At 44.2% G+C, this 20315-nt stretch overlaps 1 protein-coding gene across 1 annotated transcript; it reads left to right on the forward strand.

Annotated features, from left to right (window-relative positions):
• The first annotated feature begins 4087 nt into the window (after positions 1–4087).
• On the forward strand, positions 4088–20146 carry col1a1b (collagen, type I, alpha 1b). Its single transcript, XM_062413974.1, has 51 exons — positions 4088–4307; positions 5758–5949; positions 6534–6562; positions 6711–6746; positions 7408–7500; positions 7907–7978; positions 8126–8170; positions 8379–8432; positions 8716–8769; positions 9022–9075; positions 9265–9318; positions 9432–9485; positions 9595–9639; positions 9768–9821; positions 9950–9994; positions 10152–10205; positions 10816–10914; positions 11033–11077; positions 11163–11261; positions 11375–11428; positions 11515–11622; positions 11929–11982; positions 12102–12200; positions 12316–12369; positions 12471–12569; positions 12730–12783; positions 12894–12947; positions 13062–13115; positions 13233–13286; positions 13572–13616; positions 13707–13805; positions 13960–14067; positions 14479–14586; positions 14892–14945; positions 15071–15124; positions 15251–15358; positions 15491–15544; positions 15633–15686; positions 15798–15959; positions 16051–16158; positions 16389–16496; positions 16628–16681; positions 16818–16925; positions 17016–17069; positions 17177–17284; positions 17382–17435; positions 17681–17788; positions 17886–18165; positions 18248–18438; positions 18562–18804; positions 18901–20146. The coding sequence occupies exons 1-51, from the start codon at positions 4226–4228 to the stop codon at positions 19045–19047; spliced, it is 4353 nt and encodes a 1450-aa protein (XP_062269958.1). The 5' UTR covers positions 4088–4225; the 3' UTR covers positions 19048–20146.
• Positions 20147–20315: the final 169 nt, after the last annotated feature.

The raw sequence follows: 20315 nt of genomic DNA on the forward strand, positions 1-20315 counted from the left end.
GCAAACACATGATTTGGGGAAACTGTCCTGATAAACAGTATTACAGTTTGTTGGTACACTTGAAAACAGCCATTTAAATCTTAAAGATATACCGTACAGTTAATGATTTTATTTGTGATACTGTACAATTTTCCTCATCATACCCTGTAATTTGTCTGAAGCAGGTGGGCCTCCAACGGGCTTCTACCTAAACAAAGCATGAAATGTCTGTGCAATAACCCATCATTGAAAATAATTAACAAACATCCTAAACGCCCCGAGCAATGGTTTAAAATGGTGGCCTTATCTCAAAAGGAGAGGTTTGAGCTAAAGAGACCCAAGCAACCAATGAATAAATGCCCCCATGGCACCTTTACGTGGGGCGGAGGAGAACCAGGGCTACAGGCAGAGTGAGAGAGGGACACGGAGAGAGAGGCTTTGCAGAGGCTGCAGTGTCCTACAAGTAGAAACACGTGGACAGAGCCAGGCAGATGCTACGTGTTGCTGGCTATAGCTCAGAGGCTTGCTGGGGAATGCACAGTTTAGACCCTTTCAGTTTCAGTGTAAGCTCCGGTGCTGCACGTCGGCCTATACTTACGCAAAGCTAGACAGAGTTGGTAAGTCGTTTCTAAAACACATCCTCCTCGTGGCCTGAAAGACATCAATAAACAGATATGTCTGAAGTTGCTTGTTCTTTCCGCAGTGCAAAGACATACAGATTTGGTTTAGATTATATGGAGACTTAGTTGACAGATATGGTGAAAAGCTGGCTCCCAGTCCAAGGTGTACCCCAAATCTCGCCCGGTATCAGCGAGGATTGGTGCTAGCATCCTCCGCGACTCTCAAAGGATAAGAGCTAACGGATTGATGCTGATTTACTGATTTGTCTTGTGTGATTCTGTAGCTCCACTTGCACCAATACAGGACCCACATGAGTTGACCCCTTCTGAGGGGCTCCACCTCTTTTTAACAAAGATGTGTTCTTCCTCTGCCATGAAACAGCTTCAGTTCCTGCTCCTGCAATTGAAGCCTGTCAACAGAAAAGAAAGTCGTGGCAAAAGCTGTAGCAGTGGGTGTGGAGACACCTTTTCCCACAACCTGTTACATCTTGGGCTCGTCTACCTCCACAAGCTGCCAGTGACAAACATGGAATTTCCTCCCCCGAGCTCGGTGGCTCTAATTCAGTTATTTTCCTTCCCCTTCTGCTGTTGTTACACACTCACTGTCTGAGAAGGATGGATTTCTAGATCTAACCTGTACACGCTGGTAAAACATTAGAGTTGGAGAATGTCTCTGATTCTCTTGACAGTAATATCTCATCTGCACGGTGCTAAATATCTTCAGTCAGTCAGGAAATTCTTAGCTTCAAGCAGAGTCAAAGAATATTTGAATACAGCTAAGCTCATTCTGAGCACTTCCACCCAAACCACCAGTCTGAACACAGAGAGAGTCGCCACAGAAAAAAATATATTATAGATTGCAGCAACTTGAGTCCAAGGCAAACACCAGAAAATTACCGGTTCTATTTAAACACCGTCCTGTGAGCTACAGCTTCATTTCACTGGTGGAAAGTCTTTCTGAATGTGTGAGTTACTGCCTGAAGACTTAAACTGCAGTGAGAATGAAACCAGTCGATTATATCAGTTTGGTTTTAGGTTAAAATCACAGAGAGCCGGCACAGGTCTTATCAAATGACTTTTCCTCTTGGACAAACAGCAGCACTCTGTGAAACAGGACTTCCTTATTTATACTTCCTTCAAAGCACCGTGAAGACATGAGATATTCTGTACTTTACAGTTCCCCACTGTTTTGTTATCTGAAATAAAATTCCCTCAGATGGTGTCTCTTGTCTTGAAGCTCCAGTCCTGCTGTGTAATTCTATTGTTGCAGAATGCATGTGCTGCAAACAATAGCCTGAAGCTTTCTCCTAAAAATGATATCAAGATAAAAATGTTCATGTCAATATTGATAACTATCACAATATTATTTCATACTGGTCTTTAGCTCCTGAGTTAAGAACGATGAGAAACTGTCATTTTATCCATTTTATATAGTCATATTGATATATGTTTTGTTTTTTTATATAGTTATACCTCCTCAATGTGCTTCAACAATGCATTAGCATTATATCAACATATTGTCATTATAACTTTTGTTAAATTGCTATTTATGAAAATTATTCTGCAGTAATTATTGATATTATTTTATTTCCCTGTTGACTTATTTCCCTTTTTTAATCATCACATAGCAAAGATGCTGAACAGTTTTAATGCTCTGGTAATCGCGAAGAAGATGCACATAATGCAGATATCAGTGTACATCACATATCACTATTATCTTCTTGTTATATAAGCCTCCCTCAGACAGAGGGTGAGGAGAAACATGTGTAGCGTCGCTGAAGTGAAGATTGACAGCTGTCTCTCTAGTGTGAGTTGTTTGAGCAGACGTGCTGCTTTCATTAGATGAGCAACAGGTGCTATAAACAAAACTAAAAAATACCTACTTAGTGCAAACAAAATCACTAACCACACACGTTTCTTTGCCTGGAACCTTTTAATTTTCTCAGCAGCCGAGCTTCTACCTAACACAGAGAAGATAACACAAAGTTTGTGCTGAGTGTGCACACGTGGAGGAGACAAACGTCCACAGGGAATTCTGTGGTTGTGTTGTGTTGTCAGATCTGAATGAGTTTGGCTATGTTTCTTTTGGGGGGGTGCATCTTTTTAATGATGAATTCATGATAATGTGGAAAAAGATAATTCTCATTCCTAGTATGATGTTTTCATGCAAACTAAAATGCAATTTTTTCTCTTGCAACTGAGTTTTTTCGTTTTGAAAATTTCCTGCATTTTTCTTACATGGTGCTAATGCTTCTTTGTTGGAATGTAATACTTTCTCCATTTTCTTAAATATCTACTGTCCGAATCCTATATTGATTCCAGCTAGTGAAGACGGGGAAGCGTCATTGGGTTTGAATGTCAGGAGGAGACGGCAGCAGAGGTTAACTCAGAGTTCGAATCAGGCCATTCTGTAGTTGTAGAAGCTGCAACGTGTCCACAGTGTAACCAGAATGCTTTGTGGATCTGCCAGATTTTTCTTCTCCCTTCTTCCCTCCCTCCCTCCCTCCCTGTCTCTAACATCATGGGACGGCCATGCCTCTTTTGGAAAGGTGGATTATGCACAGGTTGACGTACAATGTTTGTTTAAATCTCTGTTTTGTGTGCTTTTGTTTTACTGTGGACTTTATAGGGATTGACAGATATTGTAAATTATATCGGCACATATTATTCATTAGAAAGTTGGTAGAAGAAGGGTTCAAATGGAAAACAGACAATATATGAATGATTTAGGGAATATTCACAATTCATATTGACCTCTGGTTGGTAGATTTTATTTGGATGCAATGGTTGTGTGACATGATGAATCTGCACCTGGTAGCAGGTGAATGACACCAAGTGATTCTACCTTGAAAAGAAGGGTGATATGTTTCACTTGTATATAGAAAATGATTTAGTCTTAAAACACTGGAGCTTGAAATTATCTTGGCAACGTTTTCGTCTCCATCTGGTTTCCTCCCTGTGCGTAAAATGCGCAAACCTCATTCTGCATCACCAGACATAGTTCTGATCCCTTTCCTCCATTTTTGTAAAGAAACCATTAAGTCCAAATGACCATTTCCTATAAACTTTCAAACACAATAACCTTCTGCATAACAGAAAACAGCTTCTTTTGGAAATAAACCCGAGATAATCTGCAACTGATGTGCTGCGTTAAACGAAAACCATCCAGTAACGAACAATAGAAAATCAGCTCAGCGACACAGTGTCTCAGGTTTGATGCCGAAAGTACAAAAGTTTCAATTATGAAAATCCACTGCGAACAGGAGGGCGACCGAACACGTCTGAACGGTGGAGAGCCGGTGCGTAAAAGACGAGTGCGCTCATCGTCCACGTTTGAGCTGAAACGTGAACTTGTGTGACATGGTTTCTTGAGACGGCCCCTCTCTCAGATGAAGGAGGGACTCTGCCCCTTGAACATGTACAAGTGATCTGCTGCGCTCGGAACCTCCCAAAAACTTCTGGGCATATAAAAGCCAAGCTAAGTCATTTGTTTAAGCAGTAGGGAGTTTCTGCTAGGGTCTGGATTGGAGTTACGCAAAGACCGGACCCTACCGTACATGAGTGGTGTCTGAGGAAAAAAAGGATTCCCCCTTATCTCAAAGAATCTACATGTCTAATATTTAGACATGTTCAGCTTTGTGGATATTCGGTTAGCGCTGCTGCTGAGCGCAGCAGTGCTTTTGGCAAGAGGTCAAGGCGAGGATGATAGTAAGTATCACTTTCACACTTTGATTTGACTTGTTTTTGGGACTTGTGGCCCCCTCGAGATGTGGGTAGAGCGCGAGGATGCTGCGCTGTTTGCTGGGACTGGTTGCCCTCTACGGGATCCCTGGCTCCAGTGATGGGGGTGAGGTGTTAACCAGTGAGGCTGCAAGCCAGTAGGAATTCATTGACTTGGATTTGTTCTGATGGGCTTGATGCTGTCCCCCTGACGTGCAGACACACGCTCAGTGCGCGTCCTCCTGCTGGAGCGCAGACCTGAGGGGAGCAGCTGCGTTCTCTTTGAAGCGCACTGACAGAACTGTGGGTTCAGGGAGAGTTGAAGCAGAGCACAAGCATTTAAGACATCTGGAGGAAAAAGGGCCAAAGTGCCTTGAATGAAATCTTGGTTATACTTTGCTTGGAGATCAGGTTTAGAGAAAGGTTTTTCAACCCTGTGCCAATACGTTCCCCAAACCCCCCTTAGGTCCCTGCCCTCCCAACAGCTTCACCTTCTTCAGAGAGGGGTAAACAAACGTTTGTTGAGGAACAAAACGTGACAATAGAGACTTTTTCTGGCTTCATAAGGCTTTAAAAGATTTTGCAGTAAAAAAGTTTTGGGAAATTACCATACACACAATCAAACAACATTTGTCCTGTTTGCATTAAACTTACTGGAAAAAAAGCAGCAGTGGAAAAAATCGCTAAAGTCTGACGTCGACAGTGAAAAAAGGTCTAGACATCAATTAATCACCAAGCAGGAGAAGAAGGGTGCGGAAGACACAGTTATGTGGGCCAACAGCGCAGCTCTGTGGCCACTACTGGAACTGTGGATCCATCGGTGCTCGCTCCTTTAAGGCCTCAAACTCCCGACCACCAGATTGAAATGTGATTATGCCCAGAGTTATTTTCCACAGGAGCAAGTCCTTCACTGCAGTCTAGCAGATGTTGGATAATGACTTGTGGTTACTTCTGCTCCATGAAGTTCTGTATTCTGACGTGACACAGGCCCAGGTTACCTAGAAAACAATTCCTGATGTTAAACTTCCATAGAAACTCTGTTTCTGTTCACAAATCCTTCAATAAACGTGTTCCAGGTTCAATCTGAATGTGGCCTGGATGACAGAGATCAAGGAACAGAAAGGTCAAAGGTTGCTGTCTGCAAAAATAAAAATTGGCCAAAGGGTCCGAGCTTCATGCCAGAGGTCAGGTCTTTATATCAGCGTTCAGTGCAAGTACAATAATGAAGAAGGCAATATTTTGCTGAATTTTAAGTTTTGTGTGTCCCATTGGATCCAAGCAGCGCTATTTTCATGAGTTTTAAGTTGCCTTGTCTGGTGCAGGGACTCATCTGGCTCCCATAGAACTTCAAACCAAGTTGATCACTCTGTTATTTTGAGGGGGGGATATTTACTCTGACTATTACCAAACTCATCGCGGCTCTCTTCTTTCCTTTCAGTGTCATTCAGCAGCTGCACATTAGAAGGACAGCTGTACAATGACAAGGATGTATGGAAACCAGAGCCCTGTCAGATCTGCGTCTGCGACAGTGGAACCGTCATGTGCGACGAGGTGATCTGCGAGGACTCATCCGACTGCGCCGACCCAATCATCCCAGACGGAGAGTGCTGCCCCATCTGCCCCGATGATGGTACAGCGCCTTGATCCTCCTCAGCCTTTTGTGTGGTTAACAAGCTCTGTGGCGCCACCTAGTGCCTTCCCGCCTTGTCTCTGGCAATCTGAGGCTCCTGGGCCGTGAATGGATCGAGGCCCTAAGCCTGCCTGCTTGTCTGAGGATTTTCAGTGGCTTTGGATTTACCTCATTTCAATTTCAATATGCTTTCTTTTAACGACGGATTACACCTGCTCTTTCCTGAAGCCTGGCCGTGATTTTTTATTTCTCATCATCATGCTTACCTGTGCAGGCTGCGACATGGCCTACACATGTCTCATTTCTCCCCCCAAAAACTCTGTTTTCCACTTATTCTTTTGCAGAAATGATTTTGAATCAAAGAGGCCGACCTTTGATTCACAATCACTCTGTATTTCATACTCGAGTCAGCACTGACTTCTTGTTTAGACCCGCTGTAGATAGCTGTGAGCTTCAGTTTAATGCTAATCCTCACCCAAACACCTTTGCTGCCACGTTTCCTTTTGTAAATGTCCATAGTAACGAATGTTTCTCTCATAAATGTTCAAGAGGTGTTGACACTTTCTTCTCCGTTGGTTCTGTAGGGATTGATGATGGCCAAGGAGTGATTCAGGTATTTTGCCCCTTTTTAACCTTCACTGATACTGACGTTAATGTGTATTTAGGTTTGATTCTCCTGTCTGAACATCATAATGATCTCTCTCCTTGGAGAGGTCGACATGGCCGACGCAGCCTAACTCCCTTTTTCTGTTCCTCCGTAGCCTGAACAGGGAGCCACTGGCGACAAGGGAGACAGGGTAGGTTCCAGTTCACTTCACCTCTTACCATCATTGTCTGTCTTTAGATTCAAATGTTTAATTTTTAATAATAATTAAAGTATTGTCCTTATGGTAGCTTTAGGGACAGATAAGAGCAATGTTTGGGCAGATGCACATGTTGCATTTCTTCTCAGTTTCTGTAACATGTAAAATGTTGGCACAAATCAGGCCACTTTAATGCACTGCACATGCTTAACTATAAGAAATATGTTTCTTTGTTATATCCATTTAGTGACTTAAACATGTAAAACATGTACTTTGTATCGGTCATTTCCTGGGTGAGCCCCAACACACCGATGAAGCTGCTGATGACCTTTGATAATTAGGTCAACAGGTCATTAAAAGTTCAAGTCACGTCGCTCAAGTTAGATTAGAAAGGAATTGAAGATGATAGGAAGACACCAAACCTACACATTTTAAATGAATATTATTATTGTATTATTTATTATGAATATAAATAATGTTCATATATTTTTTTCAAAATGTTGTGCTTCAAACAGCTGATTTGTGTATTAAAGGTGGAGAAAATTATCTAAAGTGAAGCCATATAGACTTTAAATAAGGGACACTAAATAAAAAAATGAATAACATATTTTATAATATCACCAACTCACCATGTCTGCTTGGCTTTTATCTACAGGGTCTGCCTGGTCCTCCTGGCAATGATGGATTCCCCGGACAGAACGGTCTTCCTGGCCCACCCGGCCCCCCTGGCCCCCCTGGCCTTGGCGGAGTAAGTATCACCGAGTCAGAACATCTATAAATGTATCTGGGTTTCATCAGAAGTGAATCCGAGGCGTAAAGAATCTGGGTAATCTCCTCTGTTTGCATCTCAGTGCCGGGAGGGCAGACAGCTTCCTGGTCCTCAGGGTTTAGGTTTGGGGAAGATGCCGAATATCTTAGCGTTATTAACATTTTATACTATTTTAACATGTTGACCTAAGAATCTGTGCTACAGGCTCTAAGAAGAGGGTAGCGTTAGCACGTCATACTCCTCTCCTGAGGTAGAATACATTACTATAGGATTTACACAACTAACCAAGTCACAGCAACTGTATAAAATAACACACTGGACAGTACTTTTTAATTGTGGTTCCATGAAGCTCAGTCACTGACCCTTTATGTTTTGTCCTCTGCAGAACTTCTCTCCTCAGATGAGCTACACTGACCACTCCAAATCAAACAGTGGCCCACCTGTTCCCGGCCCAATGGTACGAAGGATTTTTTGCTTTACTGCTAAATATGAAGCAATAATTTCCCAGTTTAGATATTTACATTATTGTCAGTAGTAGACTTTTGAAATCCAGTTCCATGTTTGGTCAGTTGTTAAGGCTTTATTTTTGTTTCTTGATCAACAGGGTCCTATGGGTCCTCGTGGTGCTCCTGGATCAGCTGGTTCCCCTGTAAGTGTTCTCTTATCTAATATGTGACTAGCTCAGTGATTCATTTTGGCAATGTGCTGTAATTATTTGACAGTTTTTCCAAAGATATAAAATATTTGTCATCTCTTTTTAAATTCATCTTACAACAGATGTATGACACAGGATCAATGCATAAAAACGTAAGAGAGAGAAGCTGTTGGATTGATCTGTTTGTCTCGTTGTCTTTCAGGGTCCTCAGGGCTTCACTGGACCCTCTGGTGAGCCTGGTGAGCCTGGAGCTGCTGTGAGTATATCAAATCAAAATAATAATTTAATCTTAGTTCACTTTTATGCGGAAGTTGAGTTTGACTGAAAAGCATAGGCTTTGTCCACATTGACGAAAAAAAACCATGAATCTACATTACTATCATTGATGAATAAGATGTTATCCAAGTTTCACACGTTACTTCCTGTTCTCTCTCTTCCACTTCCTGTTACACACACCCTCCCCACTCCCTTACTCTACCGAGTAAATTTTCATCATTAATTGATTGATGCTAATAAAGTCATTTATTGTGTATTTTTAGGGTCCCATGGGTCCCCGCGGCCCTGTTGGCCCCAATGGAAAGAACGGAGATGATGTAAGTGACTTATTGATTATTTCCTTCCCTGTCTATCCTGGTTTAAGAGGAGTCATGTTCAGACTTGACCTTCAGAAAGACAGCGCTAAAAGTGTCTTAAATATTGTTTTTTACTTTGTTCTGTTGTTCTAGTCATTGGCATCATTTGATAATATGTCATAAACTCTACTAAGACACTATTTATTTACTTATTGTGGATCTCTTGTTGATTCTTCCACACCCCGTTACCTTGTGTCTGTGTGTCTTCAACAGGGTGAGCCTGGCAAACCTGGACGCCCCGGTGAGCGCGGAGCTGCTGGATCTCAGGTGAGTGATTCTCATTTAGGACAAAGGTCAAGAGGTGGTCAGCCAAAAAACATTACCATAGTTTGGTATCTATATCTCATATGATCTGTTTTGGAGTAATTTTAAATAATTCCACAACATTAGTTCTCAAAACTCAGAATAAATCCTATTAGATATGAATCTAATATGAATCATGTTGTCCTTCTGCAGGGTGCTCGTGGATTCCCCGGAACTCCCGGACTCCCCGGCATCAAGGGACACAGAGTGAGTGCGGAAAAGCATCGAACAGCCCAAATCCTCCTTTCTCAACCCCTGTGCTGTCGTCGTGAGCAGCTTAGTGACTGAGCTTCATAATGCTCATTGATTTTTGTCCACAGGGTTTCAGCGGTCTTGATGGAGCCAAGGGAGACGGCGGACCTGCTGGACCTAAGGTGAGATATCAGGATGTGCTCTACGTGACAAAATCTACTCGTTTGTTTTAGTTTGAACCTTCAGGTTACAGCCGTCTAATCTCTTATTCCGTCCTGTGTTCGTCCACAGGGAGAGCCTGGTTCCTCCGGTGAGAACGGTATCCCCGGTGCCATGGTAGGTTTGGGTTCATGTCAAACAATTTTGTTGGTTTGCGCATAGAAAAGCTGATATGAAAAAATGTCATTGCACTGTGAAGTTTATCTTGTTCTTGTTCTAACCCTAACCTTTTTTGTCTTTTACAGGGTGCACGTGGTCTCCCTGGTGAGAGAGGCCGCCCCGGACCCCCTGGCCCATCTGTGAGTAAACTTATCTCTTTACTGAAACACCTGTGTTTCTGTCTACCTCTGATCTTTAGCCACATAGATGTGTTAAAGTTTAAAATGTCATCTTTTGACACACGTACATTTTCCTTCCTCCTCCCCAGGGCGCTCGTGGAAACGATGGCACCTCTGGTGGCTCTGGACCTCCTGTGAGTTTGTATTTTTGCAACTTGCAGATTCATGCAGGCTACTTAGAACTTTATAGTGACACTAATGCAAAATGCTTGTAGGATGATAGCACAGAATTCTTTGGATGTTTTAGAGGATACATTTTCTCTGCTGACATCATGTATCATTATTTTTCAGGGACCCACTGGACCCGCTGGACCTCCTGGATTCCCCGGTGGTGCTGGAGCTAAGGTAGGTGACCTTATACTCCAGACAGCTTCACATCACATCCCAATAGACAATTGGCTTAGTATGTTAATTATCCATAGATCCAGTGCAGCAGTAACTCTCTGCTCTCCTGCTTCATGTCTATCAATTATCAGACTATTTTGTGGTCTGCCTCGTTAAATCTATTTTGCTAATGTTGTTATTGATGAAACCATATTTTAATTGATCAGCCCCTCCCTCACTTTGTCTCAATGTCTCATCATCTCCCTGATTATGCTAATTAGGAGGAAAATTATATTAAGTCCAAGTTCGATTAATAAGTGACCCCCTCGAGGCTCCAGAGTCAGCCCTGAGGAAACACAAAACAAAATGTGTTGGCACAAGAAGACATCAGCTGACCTGTAAAATGGACCTGACTTCCTGTTGCCTCCTCTCTGCTGCAGCTGCTCTAACTCTCACCTGTTGTTCAGACACACACTCTGACTATTTGAAGAGACAAGAGCTGGGCTACGATGAGAAAAAAATTGTTTTTGAAAGGACTGTTTCAGATTAGTGTCGGGGCTATTTTACTGTCATTTGTTTTATTTTCCATTATTAGTCACAATATTGATGAGCCTGTTGCTTCCCCCCACAGGGAGAGACTGGCCCTCAGGGAGGCCGTGGATCCGAGGGACCCCAGGGATCCCGTGGTGAGCCCGGTAACCCAGGACCTGCTGGATCCGCTGGACCTGCTGTGAGTAGACACTGGACTCGCTCTATGCGCTCTTTCAAACATTGTAAAATTAATATCGTAAATTAATAAATCTAGTATTATTCATGCTTAACACTTTATGTCGTTCTTCTTTCATCAGGGAAACCCCGGATCTGATGGTGCCCCCGGTAACAAGGGTGCTCCTGTAAGTCTCATGCACATTGATCACATTCACGGCACATATCTGCTGCATTTAAGGTTTTGTAACTTATTGATTCTCCATCCCACAGGGTAACGCTGGTATTGCTGGTGCTCCTGGTTTCCCTGGAACCCGTGGTCCTGCTGGAGCTCAGGGAGCCGTTGGTGCTCCTGGTCCCAAGGGTAACAATGTGAGTACACAACTGTGCATTTTTAGTTTTAACATACCTGGCTCCTCAGTGTTATAGAGATCCTGGATCATATGAAGACTTGAATGAAAACTTTTCTCGTTTTTTTCCAACAGGGTGACCATGGACCTTCCGGTCCTAAGGGAGAGCCTGGTGCCAAGGGAGATGGTGTAAGTTTCAGTAACAAAATATTGATATTCGGAAATAACCAGAGATGGAAGACCTTGGTTTTCGATGACCTTCCTGTCTCTTCCAGGGCCCCGCTGGAGTTCAGGGACTCCCTGGACCCGCTGGTGAGGAGGGAAAGAGAGGAGGTCGCGGAGAGCCCGGTGGTGCTGGAGCTCGTGGACCTAATGGAGAACGTGTACGTTACCCCCTCGTTCCCTTCATCATCTAAACTTCTGTCTGATGCTGTAGTTGCCACTGATTTAAGGAGGAGGTTGGACTGCATCATGGGCCAAATGTTAAGGATAATATTTGTAATGACCATGACACCTCCCTCTTGTATTGAAATAACACAACATCACATCTCCTTCTTTACATCCTGTTATCACTGCTCATACACAGGATTTTGCACAATTTCGCTATGCTAAATTCCCAAGGGGATTTACTGCTGAGCATTGAGACCACAGTTAGTGACATGGTCTGTTGTCTCTCTTCTTCCTGTTAGGGTGGCCCTGGAACTCGTGGTCTCCCTGGTTCTGATGGTGCTGCTGGTGGCAAGGTGAGTTAGGCGGCCTTTCCAATATCAGTAGTAAGTCTGTCAAATTCACAGTAGCAGAGATTTAAAAATGGACATAGACTTACCCCATTGTTTGTCCTGACTCTTCTTTTGTCTGACAGGGAATCCCTGGTGAGCGTGGTGCCCCCGGCCCAATGGGATCTCAGGGAGCCACTGGTGAGTCTGGCAACTCCGGAGCTCCTGGTGCTCCTGGATCCAAGGTGAGTTCTACTGCATATTCCTTCATTTGTGTTGATGAAACTAAAACTCATTATTTATATAAAACTCATTGTTTTTCATTATGCTCAGTGAATCTCATATCCTCTGTATTCATAGGGTATGACTGGTAGCCCAGGAAGCCCTGGCCCTGATGGCAAAGCTGGACCCACCGTAAGTACTGAGCCATTAGTAGAATCTGATATAGTTTTTTATTAAATGGAGAAGATTGCAGCTGTGATCAATTATTAATGTTTTCTTTCTTCTCCTGTTAGGGCACTCCTGGACAAGATGGCCGCTCCGGACCTGCCGGTGCCATTGGATCAAGAGGACAGCCTGGAGTCATGGGATTCCCCGGACCTAAGGGACCTGGTGTGAGTAAACAGAACATCGCCAATTGTTTACATTCAAATGCAAAATTTAAAAAAGTTTTCATTGAAATATAAGATCACAAACTGGAACTAAATCTACAACTAAGGTGATGTAAAATCCTCAATCAGCAGAAGTAAGTGTGGACTGTGTTCATGTTAACAGGGTGAGAGTGGAAAGCCCGGCGAGAGAGGACCTGCTGGTGCTACTGGAGCTCTTGTAAGTACTTGTATATTTTCAAACTCTGTAAATTTATTTAAATTCAAAATAAATGCAGATCAAGCTGAAAAACTGTTGATAATTGGTTTGGCTCATGTTGGTGTTCACAGGGTGCTCCTGGCAAAGATGGTGACGTTGGTGCACCAGGACCTTCTGGCATTGCTGTAGGTTTTTCAACTGCTTCATTTAGCCCCATATTGCTTATTTTATAGAAAAAATTCCCATCTTTAAGACCATTCCAGAGTTTCTCATTATTGACTTTGCTTCTTTTTCCTCAGGGACCTGCTGGAGAGAAGGGAGAGCAGGGACCCGCTGGTTCTCCTGGATTCCAGGTCGGTTTCTCTGCAGCCTGACCTCTTTCACTGTAAAAATTGTTTTATTGTGTTTCTGAGCTGTGTCACAATTCTAAATATTAATGACACATTTTTCTTGTTTCTTTATTTGCGCAGGGACTTCCTGGACCCCAAGGCGCTACTGGTGAGACTGGCAAGCCTGGTGAGCAGGTAAGAGTCAGAGGGAATTGGTTTTGTATCTTAACTAGGCCTTTGTGTATAATGTAAAAATCTTTTGCTATTCATAGATCTCATACAGAACCAGATATAAACCAAATAAAAACATGGATATAGTTAATACACACACACACACACAGACACACACACACACACACAAACAACATATTTTGTCATTATACTCCTTTCTGGAGATTCATTGCTGATCAAGCTGCTCAAAATTCGTCACAGTAATTCAGAATCCATGATAACCATCTCCACTTCCCCTCTCTTCTTCAGGGTGTCAACGGTGAGGCTGGACCCCCTGGCCCATTCGGACCCAGAGTGAGTATCTCCTCCAAATCCAATAACTGTTCCTCAGCTCCTCTTTAGCTAAAAGGTTCATGACTGACGCGTCTCCGCTCTTTCCTTCAGGGCGACAGAGGTTTCCCTGGTGAGCGCGGTACTTCCGGCATTGTTGGCCCAACTGGAGCCCGTGGTGCCCCCGGACCTAGTGGTAACGATGGAGCTAAGGTTGGTTCAATAAATAATAATACTAACAGCGTTTGCACTTTTACCTGACGTTGTTGTCCTCTGATCATGTCCAGTGGCTTCTTGACTTGCTGCAGATTTGATCAATCGACAGATAAATACTGTGATTATTGAATGTTTTTGTGTTTGCTTACAGGGAGAGCCCGGTGCCCCTGGTGGCCCTGGTGCTGTTGGAGCCCCCGGTATGCAGGGTATGCCCGGTGAGCGCGGAGCTTCTGGTCTCTCCGGTGCCAAGGGAGAGAGAGTGAGTTTTGCACAAATACAACACTTGATTTATTTAGGTTTATCGTGACCCAAACCAAAAGAGAGACAGTTTAAATTATTGGTCACAAGGGATAAAATCTATCTCGGTGTGTAGTTTCACTTGAAATAAAAGATTTCCTTTCTGTCACATCATTTCATCTTTCAGATATTAAGTTGACTTCTCATGGTAGAAAAACATATCTTAAATCTCCAAAATATGTAAGACAGGAGCATAGACCACAATAATTCAGAAAATATGAAGATTATTAAGGAATATCAAAATGCTAGTAGTACACTCACTTATCTGATCAGCAAAATATTATGTACTGACAAATTTAGGTTTTTATTATGAATCAAAACTGGCTAAACTATATAATCAAGAGTGACCTTCATGACTTTGTTCTCGTGTCAGGGTGATGCTGGTGTCAAGGGAACTGATGGTGCAGTCGGCAAAGACGGCTCACGTGGTATGTCTGGTGGTATTGGAGTCCCTGGACCTCCTGGTGCTCAGGGCGAGAAGGTGAGACCGGACACAGCTTTTCTCTTCTCCTGCAACTATGACAGATCCAGGTTCACGATGCCTGGGCTTTGTTATGTTATCACGAATTAAGTCAAGTCTGTCATCACTTGTCCCAGCAGCTTTATTCATAAACACAGTATACAGAGCTGAGATCAGTTTTAGAAATGTCCCCGTACTTTATCCTTCATTATTATTTTAAACAATATGATGAATCATCAAGCTCATATCAAGCTGTGAAATAAGTATTTACAACCAACTGATTTGTCTGCTGACATGATTTTTTTCCCTGTCCCCTCTCGTTTTAGGGTGAGGGTGGTGCCCCTGGTGGCGCTGGATCCAGTGGACCTCGTGGTTCTCCTGTAAGCTCTTCTCCCAGCACACACCTAGCTTCAGACTAAAAACCCAGACAAAGTGAAAATGTATTTAATTTCGACTCACTTACGTTTGAATGACCCCAAGACTTCTTCCATTATTTCTCAAACAGGGTGAGCGTGGAGAGGCTGGACCTTCAGGACCCGCCGGATTCGCTGGACCTCCTGTAAGTCCTTTGATAATTCGATTTCAGGAATCAGATGCTTGCAACTGTGTGAAATTACACCTGAGATCAGCGTTGGATTAAGGAAGCATGTGCTGACTTGTGTTGTCTCTTGACCTCCGACCTCAGGGTACTGATGGTCAGCCTGGTGCCAAGGGAGAGTCTGGTGACAGCGGACCCAAGGGAGATGCTGGTGCCCCTGGACCCTCTGGACCTGTTGGAGCTGCCGGTCCCCAGGTAGACCCACAAATCAGATGAAACTTGCTGTTCTTTGCATGTGGTCCCACTTTCTAAATTTGTAAAACTATTTTTTCTGATAAATGATTGGATTGTGGTCCTTCTTTAACCTGCAAATGTTCCCGTCAACAGGGACCTGCTGGACCCCCTGGACCTAAAGGCTCTCGTGGTGGTGCTGGATCTCCTGTGAGTATCCCATCGACATTTTAACATTTGGCAAAGTTGCTTTTAAAGTTCCATTTGGGATTTCATTTCTGTGTATGTGTGCTTTTAGGGTGCTACTGGTTTCCCTGGACCCGCTGGCAGAGTTGGACCCCCTGGCCCCTCTGTAAGTACCATCACAACCAACACGTGATGTTGTCTTCAACCTGCTTGTATATTACCATCATGGTCTTCAGCACAGTTCGACTCAATATCTCGACTCATCTTTCAATTCCAGGGAGTTTCCGGACCCGCTGGACCCGTCGGACCCGTTGGCAAAGATGGAGCAAGAGGAGGCCGTGGTGAGACTGGCCCTGCTGGTCGCCCTGGTGAGGCTGGTTCTTCTGGAGCCCCTGGTCTGAATGGAGAGAAGGGATCTGCTGGTCCCGATGGTGCCCCTGTGAGTTGCGGCTGTGACTTTGCACTAGATGTTGTGTCAAGGTATTTTCCTTTCTGTGCCTGCTCACTGCTCGCTGTGTCTCTTTGTGCAGGGTTCCAGTGGTCTTCCCGGACCCCAAGGTATTGCTGGTAATCGTGGTATGGTCGGTCTCCCTGGACAGCGTGGAGAGCGTGGTAACTCTGGACTTTCTGGACCCGCTGTGAGTACCCTCTGGTTAAAGTTCATCCTAAATTGTCTGTGGGCTAAATAACAGCAAAACACACAATATTGCTAGAATTTGTATTGTTTTCTTTGCATTAACTCAGTACTGCACACACAGGTATATGAATGTAGAACGAGCTTCAGCTCATAATTATATACCACACCTGAGCACATCAATATTTCTGTCCACCTACATGCAGAGCGCTAACCTCTCTTGTGTCTCTTCAGGGTGAGCCTGGTAAGCAGGGACCCTCTGGACTCCAGGGAGAGCGTGGACCCCCTGGACCTTCAGGACCTCCTGGACTGTCTGGTGCTACCGGAGAGGCTGGTCGCGAGGTACGTGATAATCTCTGACAGGAGGGACAAAACACTTATTAATTTATTGGCTAAGGATGCACTGTGTTAGCTCGGATACCAAGCAAATGGTTTGCTGACCATCAAACCCTGTGATGATTGCTCCTCCACAGGGATCTACTGGTAACGATGGTGCCCCTGGTCGCGATGGAGCTCCTGGCCCCAAGGTAACCTTCCTGTTCCTCTTTCAATCGTCACCAAATAATATTTGAAAACAAAGCTTCTGCTTGAGTCCTGCATAAACATGACTGTTAGCCTTAAGCCACCTAGCATTGTGTGACTGGAGGTTTGCTCCCCCTGTAGGGAGACCGTGGAGAGTCTGGTAATGCTGGATCCCCTGGAGCCCCTGGTGCTCCTGGAGCTCCCGGAGCTTTCGGCCCCTCTGGCAAGAATGGTGACCGTGGAGAGGCTGTAAGTTCAACTTTACAAAATAAATGTAAAAATTGTACATTTGGAACCTGACTGAGAAGATAACTTTCCCACTTGCTCTCTGTCCTCCAGGGTCCCGCTGGTCCTGCTGGTCCTTCTGGCGCCGCTGGTGTCCGTGGACCTGCTGTACGTTAATTTCTACACAATATTCATAATTTACACATATTGGCATCATTTTTTTAAATAATGCAGAGCCTGAGATGAAACCTTGACCTCCTGTTGTCTCTGTTCAGGGCCCAGCTGGTTCCAAGGGAGACAGAGGAGAGGCTGGTGAGGCTGGAGATAGAGGCCACAAGGGACACAGAGGATTCACCGGAATGTCAGGTCTGCCCGGTACCGCTGTAAGTAACTGTCTCCAAAGTTACACAGAAGCAATAAAAAAAGTTTGTAGATTTCAGAAACAATTAATTTGATGTTGATGTCCTCATCTGGTTGTAGGGAGCATCTGGAGAGAGAGGACCCGCTGGTACCTCTGGACCCGCTGGACCCAGAGTAAGTACAACTAATGTCACATTTCTCACTTTACTGGTAGTTTACTTTCAACACAGAATAAAAACAATTCCAGACCAATCCAGGACTTAGCGTTGAGGAGTTTTTACTTGATATTCTTTCATTGACTCATGGTCACTAATAAAACAAAGTGCGTGATAACCAGGACAATATATAAAGCACCAGCATGACGCTTATCAATTGATATTGTCTCTTCACTTGCTCATCATATTGTGTTTACTCCATAGGGACCTGCTGGATCTAATGGTTCCCCTGGTAAGGATGGCATGAACGGTCTGCCCGGACCCATCGGACCCCCTGGACCTCGTGGTCGCAATGGAGAGATGGGACCTGCTGTAAGTTGCGCTGCTGTCTACATTATATCCACAGATTTGTAAAATGCTACACTTTGAAAGAAGCTACAGCTTGTCAACCCCTGGTGCCTCCAAACAGGGTCCTCCCGGACCTCCAGGCCCTGCCGGACCCCCTGGTTCTCCCGGTGGCGGATTCGACTTCATCAGCCAGCCATCTCAGGAGAAGGCTCCCGATCCCTTCCGTGGAGGATACCGCGCTGACGACCCCAAAATGATGCAGGATCGCGACATGGAGGTTGACACCACCCTCAAGACCCTGACCCAGAAGGTCGAGAAGATCCGCAGCCCCGACGGTACCCAGAAGAGCCCCGCCCGCATGTGCCGTGACCTGAGGATGTGCCACCCTGAGTGGAAGAGCGGTGAGTGCATGGCTGGGACCTTGAGATTAAGTATAGCATGAGGATAAGCTCTGATTCACAATGTTTAATGTCTCTGTTACAGGCTCTTACTGGGTCGATCCCAACCAGGGCTCTGCTCTGGATGCCATCAAGGTCCACTGCAACATGGAGACCGGAGAGACCTGCGTCTACCCCAGCGAGTCCACCGTTCCCATGAAGAACTGGTACAACAGCAAGAACATCAAAGAGAAGAAGCACGTCTGGTTCAGCGAGGCCATGACCGGTGGATACCAGGTGAGGAGGTCGAGGGAAAAAGAAAAGAGTCAAAAAACCTTCCAGAAATCCTCCTCATCCATTGATAGACTGCAGGAGAACGTTTAGTTACTCATGCTTTCCTCTCTTTCCTCCACTCTGCAGTTCCAGTACGGCACCGATGGAGCTGATACCGAGGATGTCAGCATCCAGATGACCTTCATGCGCCTGATGTCCAACCAGGCCTCTCAGAACGTCACATACCACTGCAAGAACAGCATCGCCTACATGGACGCCGCCACCGGCAACCTGAAGAAGGCTCTGCTCCTCCAGGGCTCCAACGACGTCGAGATCAGAGCCGAGGGCAACAGCCGCTTCACATACAGCGTCAGCGAGGATGGCTGCACGGTGAGTTCCTCCAGGACAGATTTGGCTCCTTGTAGCACTTGTGCACATGTAATCAGAGCTGCTTCTAACCTTCTCTCCTCCTCTTTCTCTCCACAGACACACACTGGCTCATGGGGCAAGACAGTCATCGACTACAAGACATCAAAAACATCCCGCCTGCCCATCATTGACATTGCTCCTATGGATGTTGGTGCATCTGATCAGGAATTTGGCGTCGAAGTTGGCCCCGTTTGCTTCTTGTAAAAAAAAAAGAAAGAAATATGGACATGACATTGTTGTTTTTTTTTCTAGCGGTCATCTCTAAAAATCCTTTTTTCTATGCATTCAAAAACTCATTCGGCTGCCATTGGTCCACATGCTTAAAACCACTCTACTGAAGACGGTGTTACTTCAACTGAAACCGACCACAAGGACACTTTAAAAAGAATCGTTTGTTTCCACTGGCAACAAGAATATAATATATACTTGTGTAAAATGTCCCCCTGGAGATTGAGAAAAAAAGAAAAACATCCCACACGCAATGAAACACAGGTGACTTTTGCCATTTTCTACCCGTGCGGAAGGACATTGAAAACAACAAGTGATATGTACCATTTTTCTGGTGTTAAATAAATTGTAAAAAGTGTGAAGTGTCTCCTTGTTCTAAATTCACGAAAGAGAAACACCCGAAAGACAAAGAGGCTCACAATGCGTAGATGGCTACCTCATAACAAGAAGTCACCCCCGTGTTTTGTTTTTTTCTTAAACGAAAAGGGTATATTTTACACAAACAAGTATTCGAGGGAGTAGAAAACATTCAAAGGTGCTATTACTAAATCAAAGAGGTCCAGTTATTGGTGTTTGATGGTGAAACTAAAAGCCGTCAATACTGTAATCTCTGCCACTAATGCCTGCAGAACCTTTGGTGCTACTAAATTGATTTGTTGTCTATGCAATGCAATTGTTTTCTTCTTAAGTGTTGGTTTGACGACAGAGGTCGATGCACATGTTACGCATGTCTCTGTAGATACAACAGAAGCAAGTGACTGGTTCAAATCTCATTTCCCTGCCCGTGTGTTCAGTGTTGATCTTTTTCTGTCTGTTTGCCCCTGTGGAAAAAAAAAAATTACCAACCTCCTCTTCACTAAAAGAAAGAACAGCACACTTCATCCCACCCTGTTGTTTATGTTGTTTGTTGATGTCTTTTTTTCCGCCAAAGGTTTCTTAAAAAAGAAATTTGAAGCAGACCCACTTTTCATGGTTTAAAAGAGAGATTCTGTACTTATTTTGTACATGTATAATAAATCGAGATGTTTTTAATTATTTTGGGTGCTGAAATAAAGCATGTGAAGTGGTCTACTCAGAGGCGGAGTTTTCACTGTCCCGTTTGGCAATTGTTGTGAAACTGAACAAAACAAAAAAAAAACAATCAGGGGTTAAGGATTTGGTTTAAAAAACACTGGGCTCCTCACTGAAGCTGCAATTTTTATACTTTAGAAGAAAAGACGGTGCATGTTCCGGCTCGGAAGCAA

The sequence above is a fragment of the Platichthys flesus genome, chromosome 20 (genome assembly GCF_949316205.1).
Source record: "Platichthys flesus chromosome 20, fPlaFle2.1, whole genome shotgun sequence".
NCBI classification, from domain to species: Eukaryota; Metazoa; Chordata; class Actinopteri; order Pleuronectiformes; family Pleuronectidae; genus Platichthys; species Platichthys flesus.

Excerpts from the sequence above, each read along its gene's own strand:
- col1a1b (XM_062413974.1), top strand. The coding sequence starts at position 4,226 with ATGTTCAGCTTTGTGGATATTCGGTTAGCGCTGCTGCTGAGCGCAGCA. Across the intron at positions 7,979-8,125 it reads CACCTGTTCCCGGCCCAATG|GGTCCTATGGGTCCTCGTGG; the intron begins GTACGAAGGATT and ends CTTGATCAACAG. Across the intron at positions 16,926-17,015 it reads ATGGTGACCGTGGAGAGGCT|GGTCCCGCTGGTCCTGCTGG; the intron begins GTAAGTTCAACT and ends TCTGTCCTCCAG.